Source organism: Rasamsonia byssochlamydoides (genome assembly GCF_041956645.1).
Source record: "Rasamsonia byssochlamydoides strain NRRL 3658 unplaced genomic scaffold VTN77scaffold_48, whole genome shotgun sequence".
Lineage (NCBI taxonomy): Eukaryota > Fungi > Ascomycota > Eurotiomycetes > Eurotiales > Trichocomaceae > Rasamsonia > Rasamsonia byssochlamydoides.
The window spans coordinates 136700-151212 of record NW_027192431.1 but is presented as its reverse complement, the minus strand read 5'-3'; the positions used below and the strand labels follow the sequence as shown (position 1 = coordinate 151212).

Sequence of the window (14513 nt, the reverse complement as noted above, 5' to 3'; positions counted from 1 at the left end):
CTTGGACAACCAAGCATTGCAGATAACATAATTATTACAATTAATTCAGGCTTGGTTTCCTTTCTTGGTCATAATTATTCCTTGGTCAATCTTGTCATGATAGAGGCAAGAAAGAAGAAGGTAACAGGTTGTTGAGAATAAAAGTTGGTTGTTGGTTAGATAGAGGTTGTAATATAGATAGAACATTTATTTATGAGTACAAGATTGGATTTACACGTAGGCTAGTTGATTATGCCTGTTGCTATTATTAGTGGGCAGGTTAAAAATAAAGAGTGTCATGCATCTTGCGATAACCATACGGTTACGTAGAAGGCAAGTTACCCGAACGCTAGATATCTTCTCCGTAGTAACGTTTCACCTAAAATTAACGACACCGGAAAACTTTCCTGTCCTGGTGGTATACATATATTCTACTTCGTTTAACTGGCGCTAGCTTATTGCTTACTCCTACCTACCTTCCCTATGCTCAGCGAGTACTCAGGCGGTGCCTCTCAAAAATGGAAATGTTGCGCCCTTGTCTTTTCCTTATCAGGTAGTCCGACACGTTCTCGACCACGATTCTTAGAAATGCCAGCCCTATCCTGTACAGCCCACGCATGTGTATTGACATGATGGGTCACACGGCAAATGCTGTCAGTCAATTACTCTATTACTATTACTAACTACTCCGTACTTGTATGCAAGTGCCAATTGCAGTGGTCACCTGAACACGCCAGCTATCTCGACCCAGGATTTTATTTATTCAGCGCTTGATCAAATGCTGCAGTCAACATGCCGCAGACATATATCCTCACTCTCCTTGAGCTTTGATCCCAGTTTCAATTCCAGATCAGATAGAAACTAGCAATGTCTGCCCTCGTCGATGCGGCCACCATACGGCATGGCCTGATAGAGGAGGTCTCAGAGCCAGAGCCACAATCTGCTCTGCCACCGCCTCCGGTGGTAGAACAACAACAGGAATCTGACTCTTTCTCCTCTCTGCCAGCAGCAGGAGGAAGCTACCCTCAAGTTTCAATCGAGCACTCACCTGTACTAGTCGCCGCAAATAATAATTCCGACCCTGTCAATGCCATCGCACCCCTACAGGCTCAAGACGGATCCCCCGAGACTATGCGGCGGGTTTTCGATGTCGCGCCGCTGAATGTGATGAACAAGTCTCGCCGGACGGCCATCACCATCTTGATCATCATGAGCAACCTTGTCCAGGTCGGTGGCATGTCTATCAAGTCGATTCCGGAGTTTCATCAAAAGATTCATCTAGGATCATCATCTGACTAGCTGCAAACAGATGATTGCGAATTTTGTCGGCATTGCGGGCGGATTACGACTGAGTGAGTTGCTGGGTGCAAAGGGGACGCAAGCGACGTGGATTGCGGCGTCGTATCCGTAAGTTTGTCGTCAATCTGTCGACTCTTCTCCCCTCTATGTCCGCTGATAACGTCAGACTTGATGACTTGCTGATGATTGCAGCCTCACACAAGGAACCTTCGTCCTGATGAGCGGCCGAATGGGCGCCGTGTACGGACACAAAAACCTGCTGCTGGCCGGCGGTGCCTGGCTGACTGTCTGCACCCTCGCCTGCGCGTTTTGTGACCGTTTCATCGCCTTTACAGCCCTGCGAGCACTGTCGGGCATCGGGGGAGCCTTCATCATGCCCAACGCAGTCGCCATGCTTGCTATCACGAATCCCCCTGGTCGCACGCGAAATCTGAGTCTGGGATTCTTCAGCGCGTCAGGACCACTGGGTGGGTATCTCGGGGCGATTCTTTTAGGCCCTTTCGTCGATAATCTCGCGTGGAAGTGGCTATTTGTTTTTATGTGAGTGTTCCTCTCTATGGTTCCACGCGAAATATATGTACTTATCCATGATGACCCGTTAGAGCCATTCTCGGCGCTTGTAATGCCACTGCCCTCTGGGCTCTTCTTCCCCGGGAGGTCCCTGTCGATCGAGGGGGAAAGATTGACTGGATCGGTGCTGGACTGGGAACCAGCGCCCTAATTGTATTCAACTTTGTGTGGAAGTAAGTTTGGCGTGTTTATACAGGACATGTACGTCAGCTGACAATTCACAGTCAAGCACCTGGTGTGGGCTGGGCCACGCCATATGAGATCGCGCTGCTAATCGTGTCCATCCTGCTCTTCATCTCGTTTACCATCTGGGAGCGTTATATCCCTTATCCAATCATGCCGCTGGACATCTTCCAGGCGCCGTCATTTGCCGCGTTGATCCTCGTCTCGCTCCTGAACTACATGGCCAACGGAACGCTCATCTGGTATCAGGTCCTCTGGCTGCAGGAGATCTGGCACTACACCCTGCTTCAGTTCGCGCTGGCCTGGACGCCGTTTGTCATATTCGGCACCATCGCCGCCTGTCTCGCCGGCTGGCTGATTCCACGCCTGGCCGCGCAATGGATCCTGGCCATCGGTACCGTCACGATTCTCGCGGCCGACCTGCTGATGGCGACCATGCCGTCGCAGACGAACACTATCACGAACCTGTATTGGTCGCACGTGTTCCCTTCGGTCATTCTCTCGTCCTTCTGTCCAGACCTCGTGTACACAGCCGCCCAGATTATCGCCAGCAACTCCGTCCGACGGAGCCAGCAGGGTGTTGCCGGGTCCCTGATTGGGACGCTGAATCTGTACGGCACCAGTCTGGGGCTGGGGTTTGCGTCGACTATCGAAACCCAGGTTGGTCGACGCGGACTGGACCGGATCATGGGGTACAGAGCGGCGTTGTTCTTTGGGGTGGGGATTAGTGCAATCGCCTTGTTGCTGGACGTGTTGTTCGTTCGACTGGTCAAGGATGAGCGGGAGGGATGGGCTGATGAGAATGATGCTGATCCAGCGGATATGATCGAGTTGACGTCGCAGACTCGGACGACTCAGGGGGCGACGACGACAGGGACTGAGCTGCTATCGGCGTCGCAGAGAACGTAGTCATGACATTAGAATGGCTGAAATGGGGGCAGTCGCGGCAGATAGAGATATACATTAGCAAGACAGTATCAGTATGCTGGTGTCTGGTACAGCGTACCCTGGTACACGCAGGCAAGCACAAATGGCATCTGAATACTCTAACACAGTCGACAAGTCTTCCAGGCAGGTCTACCCCTGCGAACTTCGAGTGACGGATAAGTATCAGACTCGAACGAAAACCAAATACGTTCTAGTAATTGACCTAGAATACCAGGAAGTATATCGCATATACATGCACATAAAGCACAATTTTTTCTCTCTTCTCTTTTCTTAGCTTAATTAAGAGGACTTCTTCACCGGCCGCTCCTGCTTCACCCCATCCACCCAGACATCAACCTCTTCGTCATAAAACGCCACATGCCCCTTGATCCCGGCGCATTCCACCGTCGGCGTTTTGTACCACCATACGAGGCCTTCTTTCGTCTTCTTCGGCGAGGGGAGGTGCACCTCAAGGTAGTTTGCGTCGCCCTGGAAAGGCACAGATTAAATTAATATGGGATTGAGGTCAAGATAAAGCGGAAGTAAAGAGAAGGTAATAGGGGAAAAGAGGGATTAGGAAACTGACCTTATACGGACACGAGGTGACGCGATCAGACGGCGTGAGCAAGTCCAGCCGGACGTCTGTCATGGGGATATACGACCGTATCGGCAGGCCCGTCTCGTAGAGCAGTTTGGGCTTTTTCGTATTGGCGACCTCGACGCCATCGATCTCGACGCGGATATGCTTTGAGGATGGGAGGATGTCGATCCGCTGGAGCAATTACATATTAACCATTTCACCCATATACAAATTAACCCGTGCATAATTTGACGAAGAAGCACGAGGAACAACCTTATACGGATCCTTCGGATGCACATAGATCCTCTCATCCTCCTCGAACCACGCATCCGCCTTGTCGAATGCCACCTTGACGAGATCGTGGAAATCGCCCCCCTGAATCACCGTCACCGCGCCGGCTGCCACGCGATCGCCGACAACGAGGTCGTAGATCTCTGCCGTGGTCCGGGTTTTCGCGTTCTGGAGGTTGTCCAGACAGACGTCTGATTTGGCGAAGTAGAAGATGGGGTAGGAGGGGTGTTCCCAGCTGGTAGATATTAATTAATACCATCAGACATCCGTAATGTGCACAGAACATGTTTTGCACCAACATATGTGCAGTACATACACAAGCTTAGGCCTCTGCGCGTCAACCACAAACTTGCCGCCGAAGAGGACGCGCACTCTCCGGACGACATCTTCCGAGTAGCCGGCGTGTGGGAATGGCAGAGGCATTGTTCTTGTTGGATGGGATGTACTGGCAGAAAAGAAAGGCTGGTCGATAAGCAATTGTAGAAGCGTGATATGATCGATTGTGATATGATTGATATGATATGATATGATATGATAGTAATGACTGATAATGATGACGATATACGGATACGGGGAGCACGTGATGGCCGCTGAGGATATTAGGTTTATGGACGAGGAAGGGGAGCTTATACGGCTCTGCACTGTGATTTGGATTATTTCGTCCTACTAAAGCGAAGTATGTATGTACTGCACAGGTATGCGCTCCTTGGCCTATGCGTTGTTCGCATTCGAAGTGCTTCCTATAGTGGATTGATTATTCGACTGGTTGAGGGCAGATGCTCTCTAAAACGCAAAACAAACAAACAAGAAAAAAAAAATGTTGTCTCCCATTCTCTGTATTTTGAGAATACTGGCGCAAGCTATAAATATAAATTGTATGAATGGTCCTGGACATTAATCAGCTTGTCTCTTTCTTGTCTTGTGCGAGAGAGGCTATTTCTTTGGAGTGCTGAGCCCTCTGTGATCTACTTTGTATGGAACAAATTAGTCAATAGGAACTATGTAGGTATGTACGTATCTGAGGTTCGTTCTATCCCGCTACTGCACTCTATTATTTTTTAAAAGGCTTTTTGCTTGGACTATTGTTCTCTACCCTGTCCCTATTTTATGTAGAGTACATTCCTAGTTGTTTTCCGCAATCCCCTTTCCCCCGATAACAAAGTTGTATCCCTGCCATACTGATTAAGATCACACAAGAATTAAAGAGGTTAAAGTCTTCAAGACATCGTATACAGTCTTTGGAATCTATATTAATGGTCAGAAATTAGTAATAATTTACCCAATACTATTATCAACATGATACCTCATAATATTGCTGCAATCATCGTTGGAGTATCTTTCTATATAGTACCGTTCATTTAGTTTATCGAGAAAATAGAAAGATGATATCAAAAAAAAGGAGGTGAAATATAACAATGATAATTAATAATCCATGCTCACTTTAAGTAATAGTGAACTCTTATAGGGTTTGGGTTAGCATTTTATCTCGTTTTTGTCTTCCCTTTCCTATTTTCTACTTAATATACTGTTGTGTCTATCGAAAGATTGATAGTCGTGGCAATGAGATGTAGATCTGTAGTTCTAGAATAAGGGTAGAAGTAGAGAAATATACTAGGCTAATAATACTTCCTATGGCAATAATAATAACGAACTATTGACCCTTTCAACTATAGTAAGGATGATGCAGACTCGGCCAAAAAGAGGCACCATGGCACCAGCTTCTTGGTGAATCTGAACTAGGTATCGGCTGCGCCAACAAAGGACCAGTATTAATAATATCTCCTAAGATATCTTACTTTGGTTCTATTAACTTAAATTATTTTTGTCTTCTTTCTATCACCATTCCGGGTTTTGTGTTATCTTATCTACTACCCCTTCATTTCGTACCCACAGACAGGAACCGGTGAGAGACAGAATAGAATGGGAGGAGTTCAATAAGGACGATATTTATGTATGTACTGTACAGACGCAATCTCTCTCTGGCCCCGATATGACAGGATATGACACACCATCTTTTAACGACAAGCTAATATGAACACATAACAGCAAGCACAGCTTTCTATGCAATCGATCTATTCGATTTAACAATCAACCACATCATCCACACTTCGAATGAAAACATCCGGCCGGATCAGCTTCTCCTGGACCAACCTCCCATTCAACAGATCATTGCGGTCTACCCGACGGTATCCGTCCTCGATCGTCTTCTCAATCCCCGCCCGGACATGCCTCCGGGCAACTCGTTCCCTCGTCGCGTTCAGATCGACATCGACAAACACGCGGTAGTCGACCAGCGCAGCGACGTCCCTCCACCCGGGCTCGTCAAGCAGGAGGTAATTCCCCTCGATGACGAGGATGGCTGCTGCGTCAGAAGGAGAAAAATGGATCTGAATGCCCTTTTCGACGGGGTCTTTGGCTTCGTGGTCGAAGGAGGGGGCGTAGATGATCTTGTCGTTGTCTTCATCGTCGTCTTCTCGATCCGCCCATCCACGTAATTCCCTCATGAACGCCACGAAGCGATCCACGTCAAACGTCCAGGGCGCCCCGCGCCGGATGTAGGCCTCCTCGCGGTTGGGAAGCTGGTCGAGCGTGGCGCGGGGGAGATGAAAGCCGTCCATGGAGACGAGGACGGCTGTCTGTTTGTTGCCATTGACCGGTACGTGTGTACCAGCTGGTGAAGCATTTAGCCGTCGAACGACCTGCTTGGCGATGGTGGTCTTGCCCGACCCAGGCGGTCCGGCAATGGCGACGAGAAATCTCTTTTTGTGGTGTGATTGCGCGCGAGTGCGGATCAGATCGGTGAGACGGGCGTATTCAGTTTCCATTGTATTCTTCTTCTCTTCTTTCCCAGCCAGGCTCAATCTATAATTCAATGAATCTTCGATATTGACCCTGGATCAGGAATAATGTAGCTGTAGCTGTAGCGTCCAGGGATGTAATGGGGGTGATAATCTGAAGTGAATCCCGCTCTCAATTCATGCTCAATAGGCGTGGAATAATTTTCTTAAAAAAAGGAGAAAAAAAAAGGAGAGAGATAAGAGACAGGGAGAGAAGACGAAGTATCAATCGAAGATCAATTCTTAACCACAGAGAAATTAATTGGTCATGGAAAATGAAACAAAAACAACCCAGTTTATTCTATTATATTTCTTTCCTTCCTTACACATTAAACAATAATGATAAATTAATAAATATCACCACAGACGCGATCCATCCCTGACTGTGTTCGGTACCCCATATAAAGTGTAGACAGTGGAGCGGAGAGCGGACGACTGTGGTCCGATACACCCACTTCCGGTCAAGGACTCCCCACTGGATATTCTAGTGGTACCAATGGATGCTGTTGGCCTATTGAATAAAAATTAGTCTATTTGAGAGATTGTGGTACATAGAGGTGTTGCCCCGCCTAACTCCCGTCCACTTTGTTTACTACTGTGTCCTGGAATGTCCTGTGATGAAGCAAAGTTAGGGCAGTACTCTATTCAAGCCACCTCAAGATTACCCAAGACTAGGCTAAAACTGGCATGGATATAAACATGAAAATTTATCCAATTACTCAAGTATTAATTTTCATTGCCTACAGGAATTTAAGTACACAGATACATACACGTATGCCAGTTCCCATACCTGGGTAAACGTTACCTACTGGTCCTAATCATGACGGGTAATACATGTGAGCAACCATGATCGTATGACAGTCTTCTTTTGAGTCTGTAATTAATTGATACGGATTTGGGGTTTATAGTGGAAGCCTTTCAGGTTAATCTACTACTCGAATATATCCATTTATCTAGGACTCTATCCATCACTAATCACAATCTACTTAGGAAGCCCTCGATGGCTTGGTCTCAAATATAGAGATCTTCTGCAAACATAGGTGAATAGATTTTTTGTTTGTTTTGTCACAGCTGAAGAACTCAACTATCATACTCATCCGTGTTCAATAGAACATTGAGGGTTGGTTGTGAAGGACAAAAACAGATAAGAACCGCGTCACATACTCACAGTATTGGGCTTCCAATATCGCATGCAGGAAATTTTATTGAGAGTCTGGCATCATCTGTAACCAGGCATATAGATATTAGGGCATAGGATGTACTGTATAGAGAAACGATCACAGTTTTAGCAATCTATCCTATGATGTTGCATGGATAGATAGATAGATAGATAGACCACAAATCTATTCTATACACCATCAGCAATGCTCCGCCTAGTTTCAAGAAGCGATATTAGCATCATCGGTGGGGAGAGATTTTTATAATACTATAATATCGCTCAGCCTACAAGACAAAAACTACCTGGTACGTATGTATGTACCTAGTATGTCGATGTACTGTCCAAACCTTAAACATCATGTGTGTACATGTACAGTACAGTTAGCAAGTCATAACTCATCATTTAATTCGAGCAGTATCGGTGAACCTTTTCGAAGTGATAATTACACCTAAGACCAGGTTATAAACCTCCTAGGTATTCCCAATGATATAAATAAATGTATGGATAACCCTATCATAATGTCGATGAAGTCTTCGACTCCGGATATCAATACAAACTCAACCCACCATGTCAAAACTCGCCTGCTGGGGGGAAGAATAAAAATAAGAATAAAAGAAAAGAAAATAAGAAAGAAAATAAAAAAAAAAACTTACCTGTATGTATGTACCTCCTACGATTCTGTCCTTCCTCTACACCCTATTTTCTTGACTTATACTGACGCCTAGGAAGCGCCTGAGAGAAGAAACTTCCCGGATCAGCGGTATCCTATCCGTAAGCAGAACCAGGCAGGCAGACTGACTGACTGACTGACTACCAGTTATATGGACATCCATACCTACCTCCATGCTGTATAGCACACAGGAAATAATCCTGGCGTACAAGATTACCCTTGTCGAGAGATGTACTGTGATGTATATATGTACAGTACATTCCTATACTATCATCCCCAGGATCCTTCCACGGCACAGCAGCATAAATCAAGAAAGTTGGAATCTCGACTGCTTCTGTTTCAGCTGCGAGAAATGGCGTCTTGGCAATTGCAGAAACCCCTGCTAGTCGGTAGGATGACAGCGGACAGTCAGTCAGTAGGAGGGAACTCAATTGACGAATCCGATAATAAGGATTGGACTGGCAGCGTCAACTGTCAGTGCGGTCACGCGGGGGGTTGACAGAGACGCTAATTAATACTATAATCCTTGTACGGAGGCACTCGGTATGCATATCACTGCATTTGTTCAAGATATGAGTAGGTTGTTTGCTCGATTCGGAAAGCGCCTCCTATGTTCTGTAAATGATCATGAATAGATACAGAGCTAACGCAGGAGTTCCTACCACGAGCGTATCTTTCCTGCGAACCTGTCATATTTTAAGAGATATTTGTCAAAATAATTATTGTAACAGAAAATAAATTGTCTTTTTAGGTATCAGTTAAAAAAAATTCTATGTGTAAAATTTGTTATTCGAAGAATCAACATGAATGATTTTAATGCAAGTACAAATCAAAATTAAAGAATTATTTCTATTAGAAATAATCAAAGAATGGAGAATTCTAATTACTATCAAGTATTGAATTCTCATCATTAACAAGTTTTCATATCTAGATTTCTTCAAGTAATTCTCTGCCTATCGATACATCTTGGTTTTGCGGGGAAATAGGCTGTTGGTGGAGGTAGATACACTGCTGCATCTGCATTGATAACCGAACCCTGGCAATTAAATTACTAAGTTAAGTAATATACCTGCTTTACCTAGGTAGTTTATTGATCCTATGAGGACACTGACACTCCCAGCCAAGACATGCCAAGCAGCTTCAGCTGGTCTGAAGCTCAGCTGATCTACCCCAGCTGTAATATAAGTAGGGTGAAGGCGATTATCAGTCAGTCCGTAGTCAGTCAGCTAGTTTCCATTCATCTGCAGACACATCCTCCTTCCGCAACCATGACTGATCAAGAGACAAGCGCCCTTGCAAAACAGTTCAACGACTCCTTCGCTGCTTTCCAGGCTGGCAACGCCGAAGATGACCGCGTGCAAGCGCTGAAAGCGGCCCAACGCCTCGTAGCCGCGTTGGAAAAGCCCGAGGATGCGGCGTACAAACTCGCCTACTCAGTGTGTACTATATGCTCCTTTCCTTATTATTCAACTGGTCTGACAGAGGATTGTTATTAGCCCACCCAGGCCCTTGCGGTGAGGGTCGGCGTCGATCTTGAATTCTTCGAAACGCTCACTAGGAAAGATGGTCCGACCACGCTGGAGGAACTGGCTGCGCCAAAAGGAGCTGATCCGATCCTAGCGGGTATATTCGCAGATTCAAGCTAGTCGCTTTCATACTGATGCAGACAGAACGGTTCTTGCGGCTGCTGGTGGGAATCGGTTATGTAGGGGAATCCGGCAAACGCGTGTACGTGCCGACGGCGATGACGAAGATCCTGACAGAACGGAGGATCATTGCCATGACGAGGTTCATGTTCGAGTCCCTCTCCTGGTTGAGTGTTTTCCATCCTGACACTTGTTTATCAGCTTCGACTACGGCATGCTCTCCGTGGCAAAACTACCAGAGTACCTCCGACTCAACAACTACAAGAACCCCTTCAGCGCTAGGGGCGGTCCCTGGCAATTCGCCGAGAAGACGGACGACACACTGTGGGAGTTTCTCTCCAAAACGCCTATCGCGATGCAGGAGTGCAACACCTTCCTGGAGGGCAGCCGCGGCAGCAGAACCAGCTGGCTGGAATGGTTTCCGGTGCAGGAGCGCATCATTGATGGGTTTGAAGGCGGAGATGATGCTGTGCTGTTGGTCGATGTTGCTGGCGGGCGTGGTCATGAAATTGGCGCATTCAAGAGCAAATTCCCCGATGCACCGGGCAGGCTGGTTCTCGAGGATCTCGCTCACGTTATCGATGATGTCCAAAGCCTCGATCCGTCGATTGAGCGGGTCAAGATTGACCTTTTCGAAGGTCAGCCGGTGAGAGGTCAGTTGCTGTCTCAATCATATTGACTGCATCTGTCTTTAACTGCAACTAACACAATATTCTGTATGTCCAGCCGCCCGCAACTACTACCTCAAGCTCATCCTCCACGACTGGTCCGACGACGACTGCCGCATCATTCTGAACAACATCAAGGCCGCCATGAAGAAGGGCTACTCGAAGCTGATCGTCGAGGACTTCATCCTCCCTGACCAGGACTGCTCGCTGCTGCAGTCCATGTGGGACTGTATAATGATGCTATTTCTGAGCAGCATGGAGCGGTCGGCAGATCAGTGGACGCAGCTGTTTGAGTCGGTGGGGTTGAAGGTGACCAAGTTCTGGTATCCTCCTGGGGAGGCGCAGGGGATTATTGAGGTGGAGTACAGTTGACTGCGTTAGTGAGAATGTAACGCAAATCGTGGAGGTTGCTGATGGGAAGTATACAAGAATTTACGTGACTTGCGTATCAAGAACAGCACAAGATACATACGTATGTACACTCGATCTGATTGAATTGCCTTTGACAAGCTGGTCGAAGCTGGGAGCTGGACCTGCCCTCCTGACAGGCCGCCGATTGTCCGACCTCTGATAGCTGGTTGGCCTTGTCGAACAATCATGCAGAGATGCGCAGTACCAATCCTTCAGGCTAGGTGTAGCTATAGCCGAGAACCGTGGACGGTACTTGCGTGGCATGAAGTGAGGTGATGTTATCACCGAGATGCTGCTCCCTGAAGGCGATGACGACCGTCTGATTTTAGCCAGCGTAAGGGTATCACGGTGCTGCCTTGACTTTGCTGGTACTGAAGCAGTGGGCTCTCCTCGCCCGTCCAGAGACTCAAGATATATGGAGTCCTGATACTAGCGACATTGACCTGGGCCAGAGAGGGAGTAATATTGCTGAAGACAAAAGTATAGTTGACCCCTATATAGCTATCTTCCTGCCATATAGGATACTATATCCCATTAATCTGGATCTTGATCTGAGATCTAATGCCCAGAGCAGAGAGCAGATCTATTATGTTGCCCCCTCAGATGCTATACATATTTAGATTTCTTCAAAGATGTATGTAATACCAGCTGCTGTGGCATTTCTGCCATTTCTATCACTAGATAAGGAGTATCCTGGATCTCTGCTGCTAAGAATAATAGGCAGACTAGAGCCAGCATACTATCATAGTTTCTTGATTACCTACAGAGTCAGATTCCCGGTACTAGGAATAATAAATGCCTTACATGCTGGACCCTGGGGAGCCGGGACGCCATTCTCAACATACGAATGGGAGAGATTGAAGTTTATCTGGAGAGATGGAGTTGTAAGTACAGCCTTTGACTCTCAGTAACCGTACTTTGAAAACACATACAGAACGAGGAGAATCGAGCCGTGGTTGCCGCCATTGGGTCATTGATTACGAGCGGAGGATGAGCAGGATGGAGCAAGTGTATTATATTTTCTAGGCTAATAATAGCTAATTCAGAGGAAAGACACGCAGACTCGCAGGTCGTTCAGGTCTGGGCAACCTTGTCATACCACTCCACGATTTGCTTGTAACGAGCCATGACAATTGAATTAGCCATAAAGGAGCTAGATCTACCATTGTCTACAGCCTCCTCCCACTCTCTGATCAAAGACTCGCACGCACTACTGTAGAAATCCAGAGTGACTTGCGGCTGCTGATTCCATGGGAAACAGAAGTAACCTTAATGACTCAAATAACCTCCGCAGGAGCATTAAGAATCACGCTTTTTCTGGTCTCAAAGTCGAGATTATGGAGTGAGTGGAATGTGGTTTTCCATGTCGTGGCTTGTACAGCATCCTGCATTGACATCTTGTCAATTGCATAAATATCAGATAGTTCAGCTTGCATAGATGTCGTTAAATCCTTCCGCTGCCTGATATCTTTATATATATCATTTATCTCTTGGAGTATACCATCCATCTACCTTTATAACAGCTTTATATATGATATTGTCTCTAGGAGTTTTGCAAGATAGCATTATCGATATTTTGCTAGGCTTCCTTAGCTTGCCTTAACTAATGCCTCTTTTGTTGCCTCCATATCAGCTGCATGCTCTAATTCTGGGTATAATTGATATATCTCTGCCTTTAAAAAGCGCACAGATTCTTAATTAGATTAAGATCTGCCAAATATAGTGGCCAATCTATTACTTGCATCATCAATTAAATTGATATATGGGGCGATTATTCTGTAGGGACGGCTTTGTGGAAATATATGTACTTCCCCCCTCCCCACCTTCTTTTGTTTTTTTTTTTTTGATTGTACGGACGAATTGGTTGAATAACCCGTTATGCCAGTTAAATTAATTATCCTTGACCTTTTTTTTTTCGTCCCTCATCCCAGGTTGGCGGCTGTTTGCTGTTCAGAGGCGTGTTCCAACATATATGTCATGCTTACTAAGTGCTCTTCTCATGGTGTATGTACAGTACTTTCTTAGCAGCCAACGAGCATCCTCATCAAAGCAGCAGCACCACCCGAAAACAAAATAAGATTGCAGAAATCTATTTTCGTCTATGTGTACATAGTTGGAGTCATCGGAATGGCTGCGACAGACCCATCTCTCCTCTCACCAGGAGAGCACACCTTCACTGCATCGCCACTATCATCTTCATCTTCAGCAGATACAGCAACAGCAGCAACAATGACATTCACATACATCGTCCACGGAAATAGAAATGACAGCCAGAGTCAGACGCAAACCAGGATGAAACCCCTCCTGGTCATTCAATGTCCCGGCTGGGGCATCGGCCCCGGATACCTCCGACAGGGCCTCTCCCCACTTCTAGAATCGCACTTCACCCTGCTATACTTCATCCCTCGGGGGACAGCAGGATCGTCGCGTCCTCCCGGGGGAGACTCCGACATGGGCACATGGACCATGGCCGACGACCTCGAGCTGCTGCGGCGGCATCTCCGTCTGGAAAAATTCCCCGCTTTACTGGGCCACTCCAACGGCGGGGCGATCGTGCTCGCCTATGCGGAGAAGTTCCCGCTGAACGTAGACAAGGTGATACTGCTAGATCATCGCCTATTGGGCCTGAAACATGATACCTCGCTCATGCAGCGGAGGAAAGATGATCCGCGGTACAAGGCTGCGTTTGGCAGGAAGCAGGCCCGGCGGATGAAGTCGAAAATAGACCATGATGACGACGACGCGACACAATCCTGGAAAGAAATCCTACCGCTCTACTTCTTCGATCCGGACAGCGGGGTCCCTGCCTTGATGGACGCGATGGGCGACGACCTCGTCTGCGCATGGTGCCAGCAGGCGCAGAGCGCGTGTGACGCTGAGCTGTACGGTCCACGCAGGAGGCTGATGGTCGACAAGCTGAAGGATGTCCGGGCGAAGGTCCTCATCATCTTTGGGAAAGATGACATGATCACCGCGGTGGATAATGGGGAGGTGACGCAGCGTGGTATTAGTCCCGGTGGAGCGGCGGAGCTGAAGGTATACGACCGCTGTGGTCATTTTCCGTGGATTGAGCAGCCGGAGAGGACTGTGAGGGATATTGTGGACTTCCTGTTAGGCAGTTAAATGTAAGGATGTAAATACTATGTAATGTACTAATAGAGATGCCTCGTGTTTCTCTGGCAGGTCTAGAATATGTCGACATACAACGTCAAGTTCAGCGTTCCAGGATTTGACCGTACTTGATAACCAGAATTTCATCAACAATCAACAAGTGACAATGAACTTGAAATACA

The 14513-nt window shown here is 47.0% G+C and overlaps 5 protein-coding genes across 5 annotated transcripts; 3 read left to right on the top strand and 2 right to left on the bottom strand.

The window, feature by feature from the left end:
* Nucleotides 1–846: 846 nt before the first annotated feature.
* Nucleotides 847–2940, top strand: VTN77DRAFT_6279 (uncharacterized protein; the record flags this gene model as incomplete). Its single annotated transcript, XM_069422539.1, has 5 exons — nucleotides 847–1206; nucleotides 1289–1386; nucleotides 1471–1818; nucleotides 1881–2021; nucleotides 2073–2940. 5 exons carry the CDS (start codon nucleotides 847–849, stop codon nucleotides 2938–2940), a joined length of 1815 nt encoding a protein of 604 aa, XP_069276241.1.
* A 318-nt stretch (nucleotides 2941–3258) lies between these two features.
* On the bottom strand, nucleotides 3259–4252 carry VTN77DRAFT_6278 (uncharacterized protein; the record flags this gene model as incomplete). The annotated part of the gene is made up of 4 exons (XM_069422538.1): nucleotides 3259–3447; nucleotides 3545–3730; nucleotides 3812–4064; nucleotides 4146–4252. The coding sequence occupies 4 exons, from the start codon at nucleotides 4250–4252 to the stop codon at nucleotides 3259–3261; spliced, it is 735 nt and encodes a 244-aa protein (XP_069276240.1).
* A 1658-nt stretch (nucleotides 4253–5910) lies between these two features.
* VTN77DRAFT_6277 (uncharacterized protein) lies at nucleotides 5911–6654 on the bottom strand (the record flags this gene model as incomplete). Its single annotated transcript, XM_069422537.1, has 1 exon — nucleotides 5911–6654. One exon carries the CDS (start codon nucleotides 6652–6654, stop codon nucleotides 5911–5913), a length of 744 nt encoding a protein of 247 aa, XP_069276239.1.
* Nucleotides 6655–9763: 3109 nt separating this feature from the next.
* VTN77DRAFT_6276 (uncharacterized protein) lies at nucleotides 9764–11181 on the top strand (the record flags this gene model as incomplete). Its single annotated transcript, XM_069422536.1, has 5 exons — nucleotides 9764–9931; nucleotides 9992–10118; nucleotides 10166–10289; nucleotides 10343–10794; nucleotides 10868–11181. 5 exons carry the CDS (start codon nucleotides 9764–9766, stop codon nucleotides 11179–11181), a joined length of 1185 nt encoding a protein of 394 aa, XP_069276238.1.
* A 2166-nt stretch (nucleotides 11182–13347) lies between these two features.
* VTN77DRAFT_6275 (uncharacterized protein) lies at nucleotides 13348–14343 on the top strand (the record flags this gene model as incomplete). The annotated part of the gene is made up of 1 exon (XM_069422535.1): nucleotides 13348–14343. One exon carries the CDS (start codon nucleotides 13348–13350, stop codon nucleotides 14341–14343), a length of 996 nt encoding a protein of 331 aa, XP_069276237.1.
* Nucleotides 14344–14513: the final 170 nt, after the last annotated feature.